Source organism: Pseudorca crassidens, chromosome 20, assembly GCF_039906515.1.
Source record: "Pseudorca crassidens isolate mPseCra1 chromosome 20, mPseCra1.hap1, whole genome shotgun sequence".
Classification (NCBI taxonomy): domain Eukaryota; kingdom Metazoa; phylum Chordata; class Mammalia; order Artiodactyla; family Delphinidae; genus Pseudorca; species Pseudorca crassidens.
The window spans coordinates 15,236,534-15,251,644 of record NC_090315.1 but is presented as its reverse complement, the minus strand read 5'-3'; the positions used below and the strand labels follow the sequence as shown (position 1 = coordinate 15,251,644).

Sequence of the window (15,111 nt, the reverse complement as noted above, 5' to 3'; positions counted from 1 at the left end):
GTTAACACAGGCATCACACATGGTTAAGTTCATTAGTGCTGATGAGGCAATCCTAGGAGGCAGCAGAGCATAGTGCAGAGACTACAAACCCAGGCAGCCTCGGGGACCAGGCAGGAGACAATAGAGGGAAGCAGACCAGGCAGGGACTGCACAAAGGGCAGCTCCTGCTCAGCTCCAGCTCACTGTTGTCATCAGGAAGTATAGACAAGCTCAGTGTTGCCAGCCTTTCCAATTTTTCTAGATTCTCCTGAAATTCAGATTTTTTTAGTATGGATTCTCCTATATCAATTCAGAATTGAATTGATATAGTAACAGGCTTAAAACAACATAGAAGTTTATTTGTCTCACATAAAGAAGTCTGGAGATGTGCAGCCCAGGACTGGTATGGTTACTCCTCAGAAACAGTGGAATGCCAGCCTTAGTGCATGGCCTCCGAGCCCTCAGGGTGGTCTCCTGGTCCAAGATGGCTGCTGGAGTTCCAGCCATCACATCCATGTTTCCAGGCAAAGAAAAGGAGGAAAGGATTCGGGCAAAATGTCAACTCAGCACCCCTACCTTTTTTTTTTTTTCAAGTCAGCCCCTTGTAAAGAACATTTTCAGAAGTCCCAGCCAACTGCTTCTGGTTATTGGCCACATCTGTCTGCAAGGCAGGCTGGGAAATGTTAGTTTTTAGGTAGACATAGCCCCTCTCTTTTCTTCCTCCAAGAACAGAGGGTTTCTCTTAAAATGAAAGAAGGGAAGAAGAGGTAACGGATAGGCAGCCAGTACTCCACAGCAACTAGTTTCAAATTTTTTTAAAAGCAGTATCCTAGTCAAATACAACAAATGTCAACTAGATCGTCCAGAGTATAGTCTCTGGAGGTCCACCAGTGTTGGAGTCCGACAGCCCTGGGTTTAGGATGTCTTTTTCATAGCTTATTAGCTACGTGACACATTTTACCCCTTGGACTCCGTGTCCTCATGTGAGGAACAGAGATGATTGTAGCAGCATCACGTGCCCAGAAACAAAATGACACAGAGACTGAAAAGGGGTGAAAAAAGAAGTTCAGACAGTCACTAACCAAGAGAAAACTGGTGAGGTGACATCAGTATCACACAAAATAGATTTCAAGGCTAAAAGCTTTGTTAGAAGAACCAAAAGGGCCATTTCTTACTGACTTTTTAAAAATTTACCCAGAAATTGTAATAGTTGTGAACCTTTGTATACCTGACAACCTGTTTGAGGGGTATATAAATAAAAAACTAATACAGCGACAGGGAGACGTGAACAAATCCACAACCCATGGGAGAAGTTGACAGGGTCGCTCTTTGAAATTGACGAATCTAGTAGCCAGAAAGTAAGGCTGAGAGGATTTGAAACCTGGTTTTGCATTTATATTATATTAATTTTCTACCTAACCAACAGAGAACACGTTCTTTTCAACTTGCACGTAGGAATACCTACACGGAAGGACTGTGGTTAGGATCAAATAAGATTGTACATCAAAACAGTTCTTCATCAGGCAGATAGTGAGTACTTATCATGGAGCATTAAAAAGAAGCTTTTCTTTAAAAGAATGATTTCTTTGTAGCTCTGGAAACTCATAAATAAGTTAGTCATTGGTCAGTGTTTATCGATTGCCTATTCTATGCTAAGACCGCAAGGTACTGGGTATGCGTTGGCGGAAAACAAAACAGATCCTGCAGCTGTTTCAGGAATGAACTGATATCTGTGGAGCACACTTACTCTGTTCTCTGACCAGCTGGGGAGATTGTTTAACCCACTGCAGGTGCTGTTCTTATTGGGACCATTAATTAACACACATTTGAGCCTTAGATAAGCCTTTGAACCATCTTACGAGAATAGAAACCAACGTTTAAATATTGAGAGTGCTGGGGTGGGAAGGAATCTCTGGCAGTGCGGAGCTGCTGACTTCACGGACTTAAGACAGACTGCTGGTGGGCATCTCCCACAAGCAGGAGATCCTTGGGTTATATATCAGTTAGAACTGTTTGCCTGGAAGGATTATAAGACAGCAGCATGTTTGTTTAAAAAGGGGAGACAGCTGTCATTTTGGGGAGAGAACAGGAGACTTCCTCCATGACTTGGTAAAGTCTCTGTCACCATAAGGAAAAAAAGAGTAGTGTTTAAGTTTCCTACATCTATAGAAATATGGTTAGATAAAGGTGACGCTTGGGGACTGGAATCATGGTCCTTTTCTGTGACAAACATCATGCCCTGGGGGTAGTACTAGCCAACACATCTCATGTGCTTACTCTGTGCCCGGCCCTGTGCTGAGTGCTCCATGCTTATTAACCTGTTTAGTCCTTACAACCGGCTGAGAGAGGGCTCCATCCTTCCTGGCACCGTTGTACAGATGAGAATGCCATCAAGCAACTTGGGCCACACATCTAATGAGTCCAGGGCCCGGATTTCAGCCGGGCAGAAGCCTCTCTAGACTAGAATCTAACCACTTCACGAGGGCTAATTGGCAGCTAAGCTGCTGAACATTTGCAAATATGGGATAATCACAGCGAAACTAGGTTTATAACATGGCACGCACTGCACTAAGCGTTTTTGGTTCGTAGCCTCGTTTCACTCTCACATCGGCTCTATGAATCATGGGTAGCGTGAGGGCCCCCCATTTCCCAGATGAGAGCGCTGAGACTCAGGAAATTTCTGTGGGCTATAGTAAGGTGGGCTTTAACCTCTTAACGGTCTCTCCATTGAGTGTGATCGTGACCAGCCATGAGGTTTGTGTGACCAGGATCCCAAGAGCCTGCACAAGAGCTCTGTACGAGTTGCACAAGAGCCTTCCCCAGCTGTCCTCTCAGCAGGCCTGCCGTGGGACGTCACCCCTCCTTCCCAGAGAGCTGACTCTGAGCTCACCTGCTCTTCCCTCTCAGAGCATGCCAATTACTTTGGCGTGGACGAGAAGCTGGGACCAGTGGCCGTGAGCATCAAGCGGGAGAAGCTGGAGGACCACAAGGACCACGGGCCTCAGTACCAGTACAGGATCATCTTCCGGACCCGCGAGGTAGGTCCCATTGCTATTGTTATTATTACATAAATCACAGCCACTCACATCTATGAGCCTTACTCTGTGCCAGGTTCTGTGGGTAAGTGCTTCCCCTGTTTCAACTCGTAATCCTTCCAACAGCCTCAGGAGAACAATCCTGTCAGTCTCCCCATTTTACAGAAGGGAAGACTGAGGCTCAGAAACATGTCTGAAATCAGTGACTAAGTGGCCAGGATTGGAATCCAGTGTGTCTGACTGCAGAGCCCAAGATTCTGACATTTGCAAAAGATTAACTGTGATGAATATAAAAAATAAAGGGAGAGATATAGGGGATTCTTTCAGGATTGTGAGATGCCCTGCAGAGTGGAAAGGAGAACTAAGGCAGCAGGTCTCGGGCGGGGCAGGAATTGGGGAATCTCAGCAGCAGGCACTGCCGTTGATGTTGATCAGCTCAAAACAGGCCCAGCCTGCCCACTTTCATTCAGAATAGAGGATCCCATTGTCCTGGCTTGGTCAGAGGTCTTCCCTTGCAATAAATGTCAGCTGTGGCTAGGGAACAAGGCCCGTTGGGGGCACCCTGCTCGATTAGGACTCTTAAGTTGTAAGTGGCAGAAATCTACTTCTATCTGGTTTAAGCCAGAAATAGAACTCATTGGTTTATGTAACTGCAAATCCAGGGGTAGGAATGGCTTCAGGCATAGCTGGACCCAGGCACTCAAATGATGTCACCAGAACTCTGCCTCCTTATCTCTCCCGCTCAGCTGGCTCTGCTGCTTTTTGCATTGTGAATGTGATCCTCTCCTGCTACCAACAAGCTCTCTCCATGTCATGGGAAAATGGGGACCGGCTGCTCAAATCTTTTCCATCTTTATACTTTCTCCTCCGCGTTCTTATCTGCTGAATCTCTGGGAAGGACTCTGATTGGCTCTGCTTGGATCACAAGCCTGGGCCAGTCACTGTTGTCAGGGGTGATAGAGGACTCTGTCTAGATCTAGGACATGTGCTCCACCCTGGGTCCAGGGGCCGGGCTGGGCACTGTGATCGACAGTTCTGTCAGAGCCACCCACAGGTGGTGGTAGGGGGGTGGTTCCTCAGCAAAAGGTGGGGAGCTAGGCCAGTAGAAATGATAGCGACTTCCAAAAGACCTCAAAGGAAGACCTTTTCAGAAAAGGAGGAATCATCAGCTGGGCAGGCCCCCCCAATGGATCTCCCTCACCCCTGCATTACCCCATCCCCCTTGGGCCTGGGCTTTTGCACAGACATGGGAGCCCAACAGGCAGGCACTGCCAGGGAGTTTGGATGCGGGGCCGGCCGATCCTGGACCTCATCCAGGCCGGCAGATGCTGCACCGAGGGCCATGGCCGCATCCCCTCGCGAAGACCTTCCCGCTGAGGGGGAGTGAGATGACACAGATGGCAGTGTAGGGGAGGCAGCCCCAAAAACTTGGTGCCCCAGATCACAGGTGGTCACCGGCCCCTGAGTCTCCCCAGCATCCTCCTCCTTCCCTCTCCTCACCTTTCTGGCCAGATGAACACCAGGGCAGAATGTGAGGTGACAGCTCACGCTGTATCCAAGTGTTATATGACATGTGGGGAGCTGCCAGGTGAAATGACAACAGCCATCATATACTAACCAATAATATCTCACCTGCTGCTACATTATAGATTTATTCAACACTGTGTGTCGGGCATTTTCTACACCGATTATGTATATTCACTCCCTTTGCTGTGGTTCCTATTCAGTAGGTTGGAAACTGGCTTGGTGCCATTCCTGGCTCGTTCCTGCTTCCGTTCACTTCCCACGCCCAGCGCCCACACACTAGCCTCTGATCCACCCCAGGCTGGGCACAGGGCCTTCGCAGCTCAGGGGCACAGGCCTGGGGTTCATCCACTCCACGGAGATTCACTCAGTACCACCACCGGCCAGCACTGTGCTGGGCACTGAGGAAACAGTGTAAATAAGGCAGCAGAGATGCTCATGGGACTGCATTTTTGCTGGGGAGGCAGACAATACGTAGATACTCTTGTAAATTATACTACGTGGTACATGATGACAAGGTGGAAAGTAAAGCAAGGAAGAGAGATAAGTGCGAGGGTGGTAAGATTTTTAGACAGGATCGTCAAGGGAGGTGTTACTCGGAAGGGAACATTTGAGTAAAAGACCTGAAGAAGATGAGAGGAGCCATGTGGACATCTGGAAGAGTGTTCCAGACACAGGGAACATCCAGTGCAAAGGTCCTGAGGCAGGACCAGGCCTGGCACAGTCACTCAGCAACTGTGAAACCTTGGGCACGTGGCTTCTTCTCTCAGAGCCTCTGTTTCCCCCATGGGAATCCCACTCTCACAGGACCATAGTGTGGGCTTGGTGAGGTTGCCCATATAAAATAGGCAGTGCTGGGCCTGGCACTCGGGGAGAACCCAGTGAGGATAGCCGTTGGGAGAGGTCTCAGTTTCCTGTCCCCTTGTCACATTCAGTCAGCCCTGTTGACTTTTGGCCCACCGTGAGGTTCATGGCCACAAGCAGGCCTTTCTCTGCCCCTCACACACATGCAGGCCACACGTGTACTCAGTCCTGGCCCCAGCCCCTTGCAGAGCCGCCTATTGGGCACTAAGGCCTGAGGACCTCGTCATCCTGTCATCTGGAGGTAGGGGCAGAGGCCAACAAGGTTTGCCTTGCCCCTTCCTAAGGCCCTTCCTGCCATGGAGGCAGAGAGTCACATAACCCAAAAGTAGTAATGACAGTAGTAATAAGAATAGCTAACACTTTTAGCACATATTCCTGCCAGGCACTCTTCCGAGTGTTTTATATGCATTGACCCTTCAGATTCTCTCAGTAGTCCCACGATGTGGGTCCCATTCCCCCCATTCTACAGATGAGGACTCTTGAGGCCTAGGGCTGTCACTCGTGAGGGTCCCCCAGTGGCAGAGCCAGGATATGAACCCAGACTGCCTGTGTCCCCAGCCCGTGCTCTTAACCACTCACCACGCCCTGTGGGGTTGAGTTTGTATTCTGGCTCTGGGAACAGACAGCTTGGGGTTCGGTTGGGCTCTGCCACTCACTAGCCTTGTGAGCTTAGGCAGATGGCTTTACCCCTGGATGCCTCAGTTTCTTCATCTGTAAAATAGACTTTGTACCGTTTGTTCCTTGTGTCCTGGAGAGGCGGGAAGGTTCTCCTGGACCGGCACGCACGAGGTGGCATAGCACAAGGCTGCAGGGTGGTGAGTGCTCTGAGCGGCAGATACTGTGATGACGCTGCTGTCGTTTTGTCACTGTTTCCCGAAAGGTCAGAGGGCCTTTCTGGGGAGTGAAGGTTCAGCTTATGGTCAGAGTTCTGCCCTTCTCCTGTCGACACACACATCTCGGGCTCCGGTTAACCAAGGCATGGGGGCCAGAGCGAAGGGCCCAGGCTGTTTTCCAAGCCAGCCGGCTGGCCTGCCCCAGATGGCCGCCCCCGGCCGCCAAGCAGACCGAGTGGGCTCACATCTCCCAGCAGATGGGATGGGAGTGTTGGCAGCTCTGAGCCTCCCGCTGGGGCGGGAACAGACTGGAGCTGGGCTTCAGGACCACACGCCGAAACATCAGCCCCACCCACCCTGAGCCTGGACAGGACAAGCTCCAGGCCAGGGCTGCCCTGTCCTGAGCCCCTTGCCGGCAGGACACAAGGAATGCCAACTAGCCGGGGACTCTTTGGCCCAGCAGGCTCGGTGGGTTCCCTTTGGCCCCAGATATGAGTTTTTGACAAGCCTTAGTTTTGTGAGGGTTAGAGATTTAGATTTTTTTTTTCTTTCTTTATTGAAAAAGTAACTGTCACTCATTAAGAATTTAAACAGTATATATGTATACAAAGCAGAAAAGGAAGAATCTTGTATTAAGTGTAAAAAGCAAGTGTAGTAGCGAACCTCATTTGGGACCTCACTTGTGTTCAGTAGGCACCGATGATGGTGTGATGTAATCTCCAAAGCATACTGTTAAGTGGGGGGAGAAACAAACTGTAGCTTCCTATTAAGGTTAACTTTTTAAAATTTTTAACTACACATATGGCTTTGTGTAAAAACATCCGACGTGTGTAATGTGATAATGGCTAACACATATATTGAGTGCTCACTGTATGCCAGATACAGTGGTAGAAAAGCACTGTACATGGATTATCTTCTTGAATCTTTATAACCCTTTGCAACAGGCACTGTTATTCCCCATTTTATAGATAAGGGAACAGGCACAGAGAAATTCAGCAGCTTGCCCAGAGTCACACAGCTAGAGAAGGGGGAGAGCCGGGATTTGAACCAAGGCAGACTGACTCCCAAGTGACCTCCCAGGAAGAGCTCTTGGAGGGTGGACGCAGCACAGGGGAAGGCAGGGATGCATCTGAGTCAGTAGCTGGTGGAGAACAACCTGTGCCGATGGTTAGTTGCTGATGTGGCCCTGAATCCCTTTTCACAGCTCAGTGAGATGGTGCCAGATGTCATCAAGGGTCAGAGCACACAGGGTCTCGCAGCCTGAGCAGCGAGTGTAGTTTTGTTTGGTTTTGTTTTAAGGCAAGGGTTTTTTTTTTTTAATTTTTCTTTTGGCCGTGTCGGGTTTTAGTGGCAGCACGCGGGATGTTCGTTGAGGCATGCAGGATCTTTCATTGCGACGTGCGGGCTTTTCTCTTCTCTAGTTGTATGTGGGTTCTAGGGCACGTGGGCTCTGTAGTTGTGGCACACAGGCTCCAGAGCACGTGGGCTCTGTAGTTTGCGGCAGGCGGGCTCTCTGGTTGAGGCATGCAAGCTCAGTAGTTGTGGCATGTGGGCTTAGTTGCCCCGTGGCATGTGGGATCTTAGTTCCCTGACCAGGGATCGAACCCGCGTCCCCTGCATTGTAAGGCGGATTCTTTACCATTGGACCACCAGGGAAGTCCTGCGAGTGTAGATTTTATTGGGAGAGAGGCGGAACGCTGTCAGCAGGTTCTGCACAGAGGAGAGACACCATCTGACTCAAGCTGCTGCGGGAAGAATGGACCGGCGTGGGGTGGTGGTGGGGCAGGTGCAGGGAGACTGGGAAAAGGCTGCTGTCACAGTCCAGGTAGGACATGATGGTGGACAGGGCCAGGTGGAGAGCAGAGGTGGCCACACGTTGCAGCCTGCCAGTGCCCTACTTATTATCGCCAGCAGAGAAGGAAAAGCTGGGAGCTTTTCAAGTAGTGGCTTTTGGTCAAGTCTTCAGAGCCAAAAATGTGACGGTAGGCCACCTGTCTCGAGTGTTGGAAGAGAATGAGGATTTCTGGTCCACGCTGTCTCTTGGCCCCAGCAGAGGGCACTGTGGGGCAGTGTCAGCAGGATAGAAAGGCGCTGATCCCGTTGGTGCGTTCATCGAAATTCACAATCCCAGGGCCACCCAGATTGGCAGGGCAGAGCATCCACATCACAGTTTTTCGTGATGTACTTCAAGACTATCCGGCTTATCCTAAGAGAGATTTGTTTATTAATTCCCAAAGCCAGAACTGGGAACTCCCAACCATGAGATCATTCATTCCTAACACACATGCCTCTTGCCCAGGTCCTGTTTGGCAGGGTTAGGCTGTATGCTTAGAGGCAGTGTCATGACACGTCATTTTTGCCACCTCTTGGATCTGTTGACTTTTTGGGGTGAGCGTGTTTTTCCAGTTAACGTTGATCCTCCCTAGTCTTTAAACCGTAGCCCCAAGTGTATTTTGGGTGCTGACAGCAATCCCCTTGGGGGAGGATTTTTTTTCCCTGTTCTGCTGCAGACTAGGGAGTCTTCTCGCTGTGGTGCTGGAGCTGCCGTGCCTCACCCAGAGCACAGCGGAGCCTGGCGGCCAGCAGCACAGCGTAGATGGAAGCCTGCGCTAGTGATAGTGAGGACGGGAAGCAGCAGGGGCTCTCAGACGGGGCTGGCGGGGTGTAAATTGGTACAGCCACTTGGAAAACGATTTGGCAGTTCAGTAAAATTGAAGATTAACATGCCTGGTGACTCAGCAATTTCTCTCCTAGGTATAAACCCAGACGAAAATGTGTCCATGTGCACTAGGAGATGCTTCCGTGAATGTTCCTAACAGCACTGCTCACAGTTGTCAAACGCTGGAAGCAGTTTCCGTGCTCGTCAGCAGTAGGATGGATTAAATCCATTGGGGTAAAAACGTCAGCCTCTTACTGCAACATGGTCGTATCTCACATCCATAGCATTGAGAGAAAGAAGCCAGATAGAAAAGAATACAAATGACATGAAGCTCAGAAGCAGGCAGAAATAAATTCTGGTGTGAAAAGTCAGGATGGGGTTGCCATTAGGGAGGTGGGAAGGGGCACGAAAGAGTTTCCGGAGTCTAGTAATGTGTTTCTTGGTCTGGGTGGTGATACCTAGGTATTCACTCTGTGATCATTCCTTGAGCTGTACTTATATGTGTTGTAGACTTTTCTGTATACGGATTATATTTCACAGTTAAAAAAATATTTCAAAGAGAAAAATCATGACCTTTGGAGACGTCAGACCTGGGTTGGAATCCTGGTTCAGCCACTTAGCTGTGGTGACCTTGGCTAAGGCACCTAACCTCGTAGAGCTTCAGTTTTCTTATCTGTAAAATGGAGATAGTAAAACCTCCCCTGAACAGACCTGTACCTAGATAGCTGCTATCATTCCTGGAATACAGTGCAGTGAACTATGCCTTCATAAATGTGACTCGTTATTAAGATGTATCTGTTAGAAATTGCTTTGTCTGCAAAGTAACAGAAAACATGACTAACAATAGCTAAAACAAATACGGGGTTATTTTAATTATCTAACAGAAGAAGTCTGGGGATAGGCAGTGGCAGGACATGACTTCTGTGTAATTTTTGTTGTTGTTGTCTCTTTACTTACGATCACAAGATGGCTTCCACAGCTCCAAACATCTTATCCTTATACCAGTGTCCTTAGAAAAAATGGGCAGGTGGAAAGGGGCTTTCCTTTACCAGGGAAGAAAATCTGCCCTAGACGTCCTCCCCAAGCTGAATTCCATCCCATCTCATTGCCTGGAACTAGTCATGTAGCCAACTATAGGAAAAACTTGGAAAGCAACATCTGCGTAAGAGGAATGAGATGGCCATGATTGGCTTGACTCAGGTTTTCAACCCTGGCTTCACATCAGAATCACCTGAGTAGTATTAAAAGAGACAGAGAGGGGCTTCCCTGGTGGCACAGTGTTTGGGAGTCCGCCTGCCGATGCAGGAGACACGGGTTCGTGCTCCGGTCCGGGAAGATCCCACATGCCGCTGAGCGGCTGGGCTCGTGAGCCATGGCCACTGAGGCTGCGCGTCTGGAGCCTGTGCTCTGCAACGGGAGAGACCACAACAGTGAGAGGCCCGCGTACCGCAAAAAAAAAAAAAGAAAGAGAGAGAGAGAGTGAGTGAGTGTGTGTGTATAAGTATACAAATATACAAATATGTAAGTGTGTGTATACATACATACGTGCGTGTATACATACATGTCTGGGCCCCACCACAGACCAGCCGAATCAGAACCACTGGTGGTGATTTTTTCAGGAAACCAGGTTGAAAACCAGTGTCACAATTCAAGATCCAAGATGGTACCGGTGTCCAGGGCAGGCAGGTGTTTTACATAAGAGCTTATGGTAATAAGTGTACACATAATATTATTCCTGATAATGACAGTAAGAGTGTTTGTTTGAGTGTCTACATTGTGGAGCTTGTTTTATCCATTATACCTCTTATTACCTGACATAATCCATCTCCTCGCCCGCACGTCAGCTCCAGGAAGACAGGGGTCTTTCTTCTTTCATCATTCGTTGAACAAATGAAGGACGTTCCATCCACCATCTCATTTAGTTCTCCCAACAGTCCTTGGAAGCTGAGGCTCACAGATGGGCAGTCACTTGGTCAAGAACACACAGCCAGGACACAGCAAGTTCAAGTTGGTCCAGACCTAGTGCTTTCTGGCAGAGCCCAGGCTACTAACCATCCCACATGTCGCTTTGAGAACAGGACACCCTCATGTGCTCTCATCCCTTCCCGAGTCCTGAGAGCCTCCTAACCTTCCCTCCTCTTCCTCGAGCAGCTCACCACCCTGCGTGGCTCCATCCTGGAGGACGCCACACCCACAGCTATGAAGCATGGGACAGGGCGGGGCCTGCCCCTGAAGGACGCCCTGGAGTATGTCATCCCCGAGCTCAACATCCACTGCCTGCGGCTGGCTCTCAACACTCCCAAGGTGACGGAGCAGCTGCTGAAGCTCGACGAGCAAGGGGTGAGCCGGGGCCCAGGGAGGGGGGTGGGGGGACACTGGGGCAGCAGCCTGCAGCCCCACTCCCGGTACCTCCTTCTGTCTTGGTCACTTGTTTTTTTCTGCAAAGAACAGAAACCCACTCAGGTTAGTTCCAGTAAAAGGAGTGGTCTCCTATCAAATTCTAGGGGTGCCAAGAGCCGGAACGTGACTGGGTCTTAGGAGGGAAATAGTCTAGGAACAAAACAGCCACCAGGTTCCCGTGTGTGTGTGCGTGCTCCCTCTCCCTCACTGCACACTGCCTCCCTCTGCTTCTCTGGCCCTCCCACAGCTCACAGAATTACTGTTAGGATTATAGGCACATGCAGGCCCCAGTTAGCTGACTCTCAGCCCCAGTAGAGCCTCTGACTGGCCCACCCTTAGGTCACATGACTGTCGATGGTCCAGTCACCAGTGAACAGAGGAATCAGGGATACATAAAAAAAACATGGAGGACTTTCCTGGTGGCACAATGATAAGAATCTGCCTGCCAACGCAGGGGACACGGGTTCGAGCTCTGGTCCGGGAGGATCCCACATGCCGCGGAGCAACTAAGCCCATGCGCCACAACTACTGAGCCTGCACTGTAGAGCCCTTGAGCCACAACTACTGAGCCTGCGAGCCACAACTACTGAAGCCCATGCTCCTAGAGCCTGTGCTGTGCAAAGAGAGAAGCCACCACAGTGAGAAGCCCACGCACCGCCACAAAGAGTAGCCCCCACTCGCCGCAACTAGAGAAAGCCCGCGCACAGCAACGAAGACCCAACGCACCAAAAATAAATAAATAAAATTAATTAATTAAAAAAAGAAAAAACACGGTTATCAAGGGCTCACCCCCTAAAAAACAATGTCGACTAGACTGAGTCCTCCAGAATTTTCTTTTGCAGAACCTTAGCCAGGTCCGGTCCACCTACTGTGGGAAGCCGGCCAAGGTCTTTCCCTTGAGAGAATGGCGTCGCCAGCCGCCCTCGGCCCTCATGTAGAAAGCATGAGAATGGCGGCACCAGCACCTTGTTGTGCCTCCCTGGAATGGCAGGGTGGGAGAGGGACAACTGGGACGTGCCCCCATGCCTTTTTTCTTCTCTGGCTGTAGCACTGAATTCCTGTGTGACCCCGGCAGCTCCCTGGGCTCCGCGCCCGAGAGAGCCTGCTTTGTTCCATGCCCCCCCCTCCATTCTGCCTGGCCTGCCTCCCTGATGCCGCTCTCGCCTCCGCAGCTCTGCCGGAAACACAAAGTGGGCATCCTCTACTGCAAGGCTGGCCAGAGCTCGGAGGAGGAGATGTACAACAACGAGGAGGCCGGGCCGGCCTTTGAGGAGTTCCTCTCCCTCATCGGAGAGAAGGTCTGCCTGAAGGGCTTCACCAAGTACGCCGCCCAGCTGGACGTCAAGAGTAAGTGGCAGTGGCGGGTGGCCTTGCTGGGGGGAGCAGGGTGAGTCCCAACCGCACCCTCATCCCGTGAGCTAAGGCCCAAAGGCCTGGTGATACCCAGGTGAGGACTCCGGGCAGCGGGAGCTCGAGGACTCCATTGGTGGGAGTGCGGGCAGTGCAGCCACTCTGGACAGCAGTACCTCCTGTTCTGGTAGAGTCTGAAGACTCACTTGCTTTGTGTATCAGCCCTTGTGCTCCTAGACACGTCCTCTGAGATCCTGTGCACATGTGCGCTGGGAGACGTCCTAAGGGGTCATAGCCACAGACACCTGCATGGTGCCCAGTGTGCACGAGGACCCTGGGGAAGACAGTGCTCCTGGCCAGTGTCCCCAACTAACAGGCAGGGCTGCCCTGGCCTCACAGCCACCTGGAGGTCACCTGGCTCTGGCACTGGCCAACCAAGGCTTCAGTGACCTCACCTGTCACAGCTTCTCCCCTAGGATGGAAGCCCACAAGAACAGGGATTCCTCGGTCTGTTTTACTGCTGTTTCCCCTGCACCTACAGTTAAATAAAGCTGGTGGACCTCAGTGCTCAAAAAGGCCAAGGAGTAGGCTTCCAGGGGTGAGTGTGACACCCTGGAGTTACTTGCAGTGTGGTTTGTGGGTTCACTCACACATCCAGCAAAAACAACCTCCTGGCTGTCCTCCCTGGGCAGGAAGGAGCAGTTCAAGAGGATACGATCAAATATGGGGAACCCAGCCTCATGTGGGGGCTGGGCCTCAAGAACATGGCATGTGACCCGAGAGGGATGAGTTGGAATAAAATAGGCAAAGAGGGAGCAGGAAGTGCGTTCCAGGGAGAAAGAACAGCACGTGCAAAAACCCTGGACCCTGAGGTCTAAAGGCTGTTGTTCAGGGAATTAATGTGAAGGAGGAAGTGAGGGAGGCAGGCGGGGGCCTTACCGTGCAGGACCTTTAGGGCTAAAGATTAGGGATTTTGGTCTGTTTCCTATGAGAATTTTGAAACTCATAAGAGGCAGCATTGAATACTGTTAAGGAAACACTCTGGAGTCAGATAGCCTGAGTTCCAGTCCAGACGCCACCACTGACTGAAGTGTGCGTGACCTTGGGCAAGTCACTCCCTCCCTGTGCCTCAGTTTCCCCCATAGAGCCCCTAATCAGGTGTTTCTCCCTGGTCATAACTCCCTCCCATTAGAGATGAACAGTATTCTGACTCGTACGATTATCGTTTCCTTCTTTTCGTCGTAGTTTTGCCATCTTCATACGCATCTCTAAATAATATAATTCGTTTTGCCTGTTTGACAACATAATGTGAATGGAATCATACGGTTTGTGCTCCTTTGTGTCTGGCCATTGTATTCGTGGGATTTGCCCATGTGATGGCTGTGACTCATTTCTTTTCACGGCCGTGTACTTTTCCACATTATGAACTGTTTATCTATTCCTTGGACTAACATTTGGAGGATACTTGTACCCGTATTCCGGGGCATCTGTGTACAATTTCTCTAGGCTGTGATCCTAGGAGATGAAGTGCTGGGTCATCAATTAAGCCTATCTGCAGGTTCAGTCGATCTTACTAAAGAGTTTTCCGAAGTGGTTGTACCACCTGACCAGCCACACAGAAGGTTCCAGTTGCCCCACATCCCCACCAACCCTTGGCACTGTCAGACTCTTAAATGTTTACCAGTCTGGTGGGTGCTTAATGTATGGCTTCCTTTTTATCTAAATTTACTGGATTTTAAAGGGTGGAGTTAAGTGAAAACATCGAGTTGAAAACTAACACAGGGCTTCCCTGGTGGTGCAGTGGTTGAGAGTCCGCCTGCCGATGCAGGGGACACGGGTTCGTGCCCCGGTCCGGGAAGATCCCACATGCCGCGGAGTGGCCGGGCCCGTGAGCCATGGCCGCTGAGCCTGCGTGTCTGGAGCCTCTGCTCTGCAACGGGAGAGGCCGCAACAGTGAGAGGCCCGCGTACCGCAAAAAAAAAAAAAAACTAACACAGATGGCATGTGGGATATGGCAGGAGCCCAGGGGTTTTGGAGGCGTGGTGCTAACTGGTGTTTCTGTTTCAGCTGACTCCACGGGAACCCACTCCCTCTACACGACTTACCAGGACTATGAGATCATGTTCCATGTCTCCACCCTGCTCCCTTATACCCCCAACAACAGGCAGCAGGTCAGTGGGGCCCAGGGTGGGGGCCCCAGGTGACTTCCAGTGGGTACACAGCTGAAGCCATGGCGCTCTCCCTCCCCACAGCTGTTAGCTGGCTGCCTGCCTGGCACTGGCTCCCCTGGCACCATCCTTTGCAGCACATGGAGGCCTTTGGCCCTGGAGACCCTCTGCATCACGGTCTCATCACCTGGGGGTTGGAGACTAGGTCAGGTGTCATTCACTGTCAGTTTTCTTCTGTTTCCTTGGCCATCCTTCTACCCCAACTCCCCTCAAGAGTCTCTTGAGTCATCAGGGATCCT

The 15,111-nt window shown here is 50.7% G+C and overlaps 1 protein-coding gene across 14 annotated transcripts in view; it reads left to right on the top strand.

The window, feature by feature from the left end:
* SIPA1L3 (signal induced proliferation associated 1 like 3) overlaps positions 1-15,111 on the top strand; it is a 237,344-nt gene that overhangs the window by 142,140 nt on the left and 80,093 nt on the right. For all 14 annotated transcript variants that reach the window (XR_010939121.1, XR_010939122.1, XM_067719505.1 and 11 more), the window contains 4 exons: positions 2,887-3,017; positions 11,046-11,234; positions 12,467-12,641; positions 14,712-14,815. Coding sequence is in view for 12 of the 14 variants with exons in the window: in XM_067719505.1 (XP_067575606.1) it covers positions 2,887-3,017; positions 11,046-11,234; positions 12,467-12,641; positions 14,712-14,815 (599 nt within the window). In the remaining 2 variants the exon portion in view is untranslated. The remainder of the gene's footprint in view (positions 1-2,886; positions 3,018-11,045; positions 11,235-12,466; positions 12,642-14,711; positions 14,816-15,111) is intronic.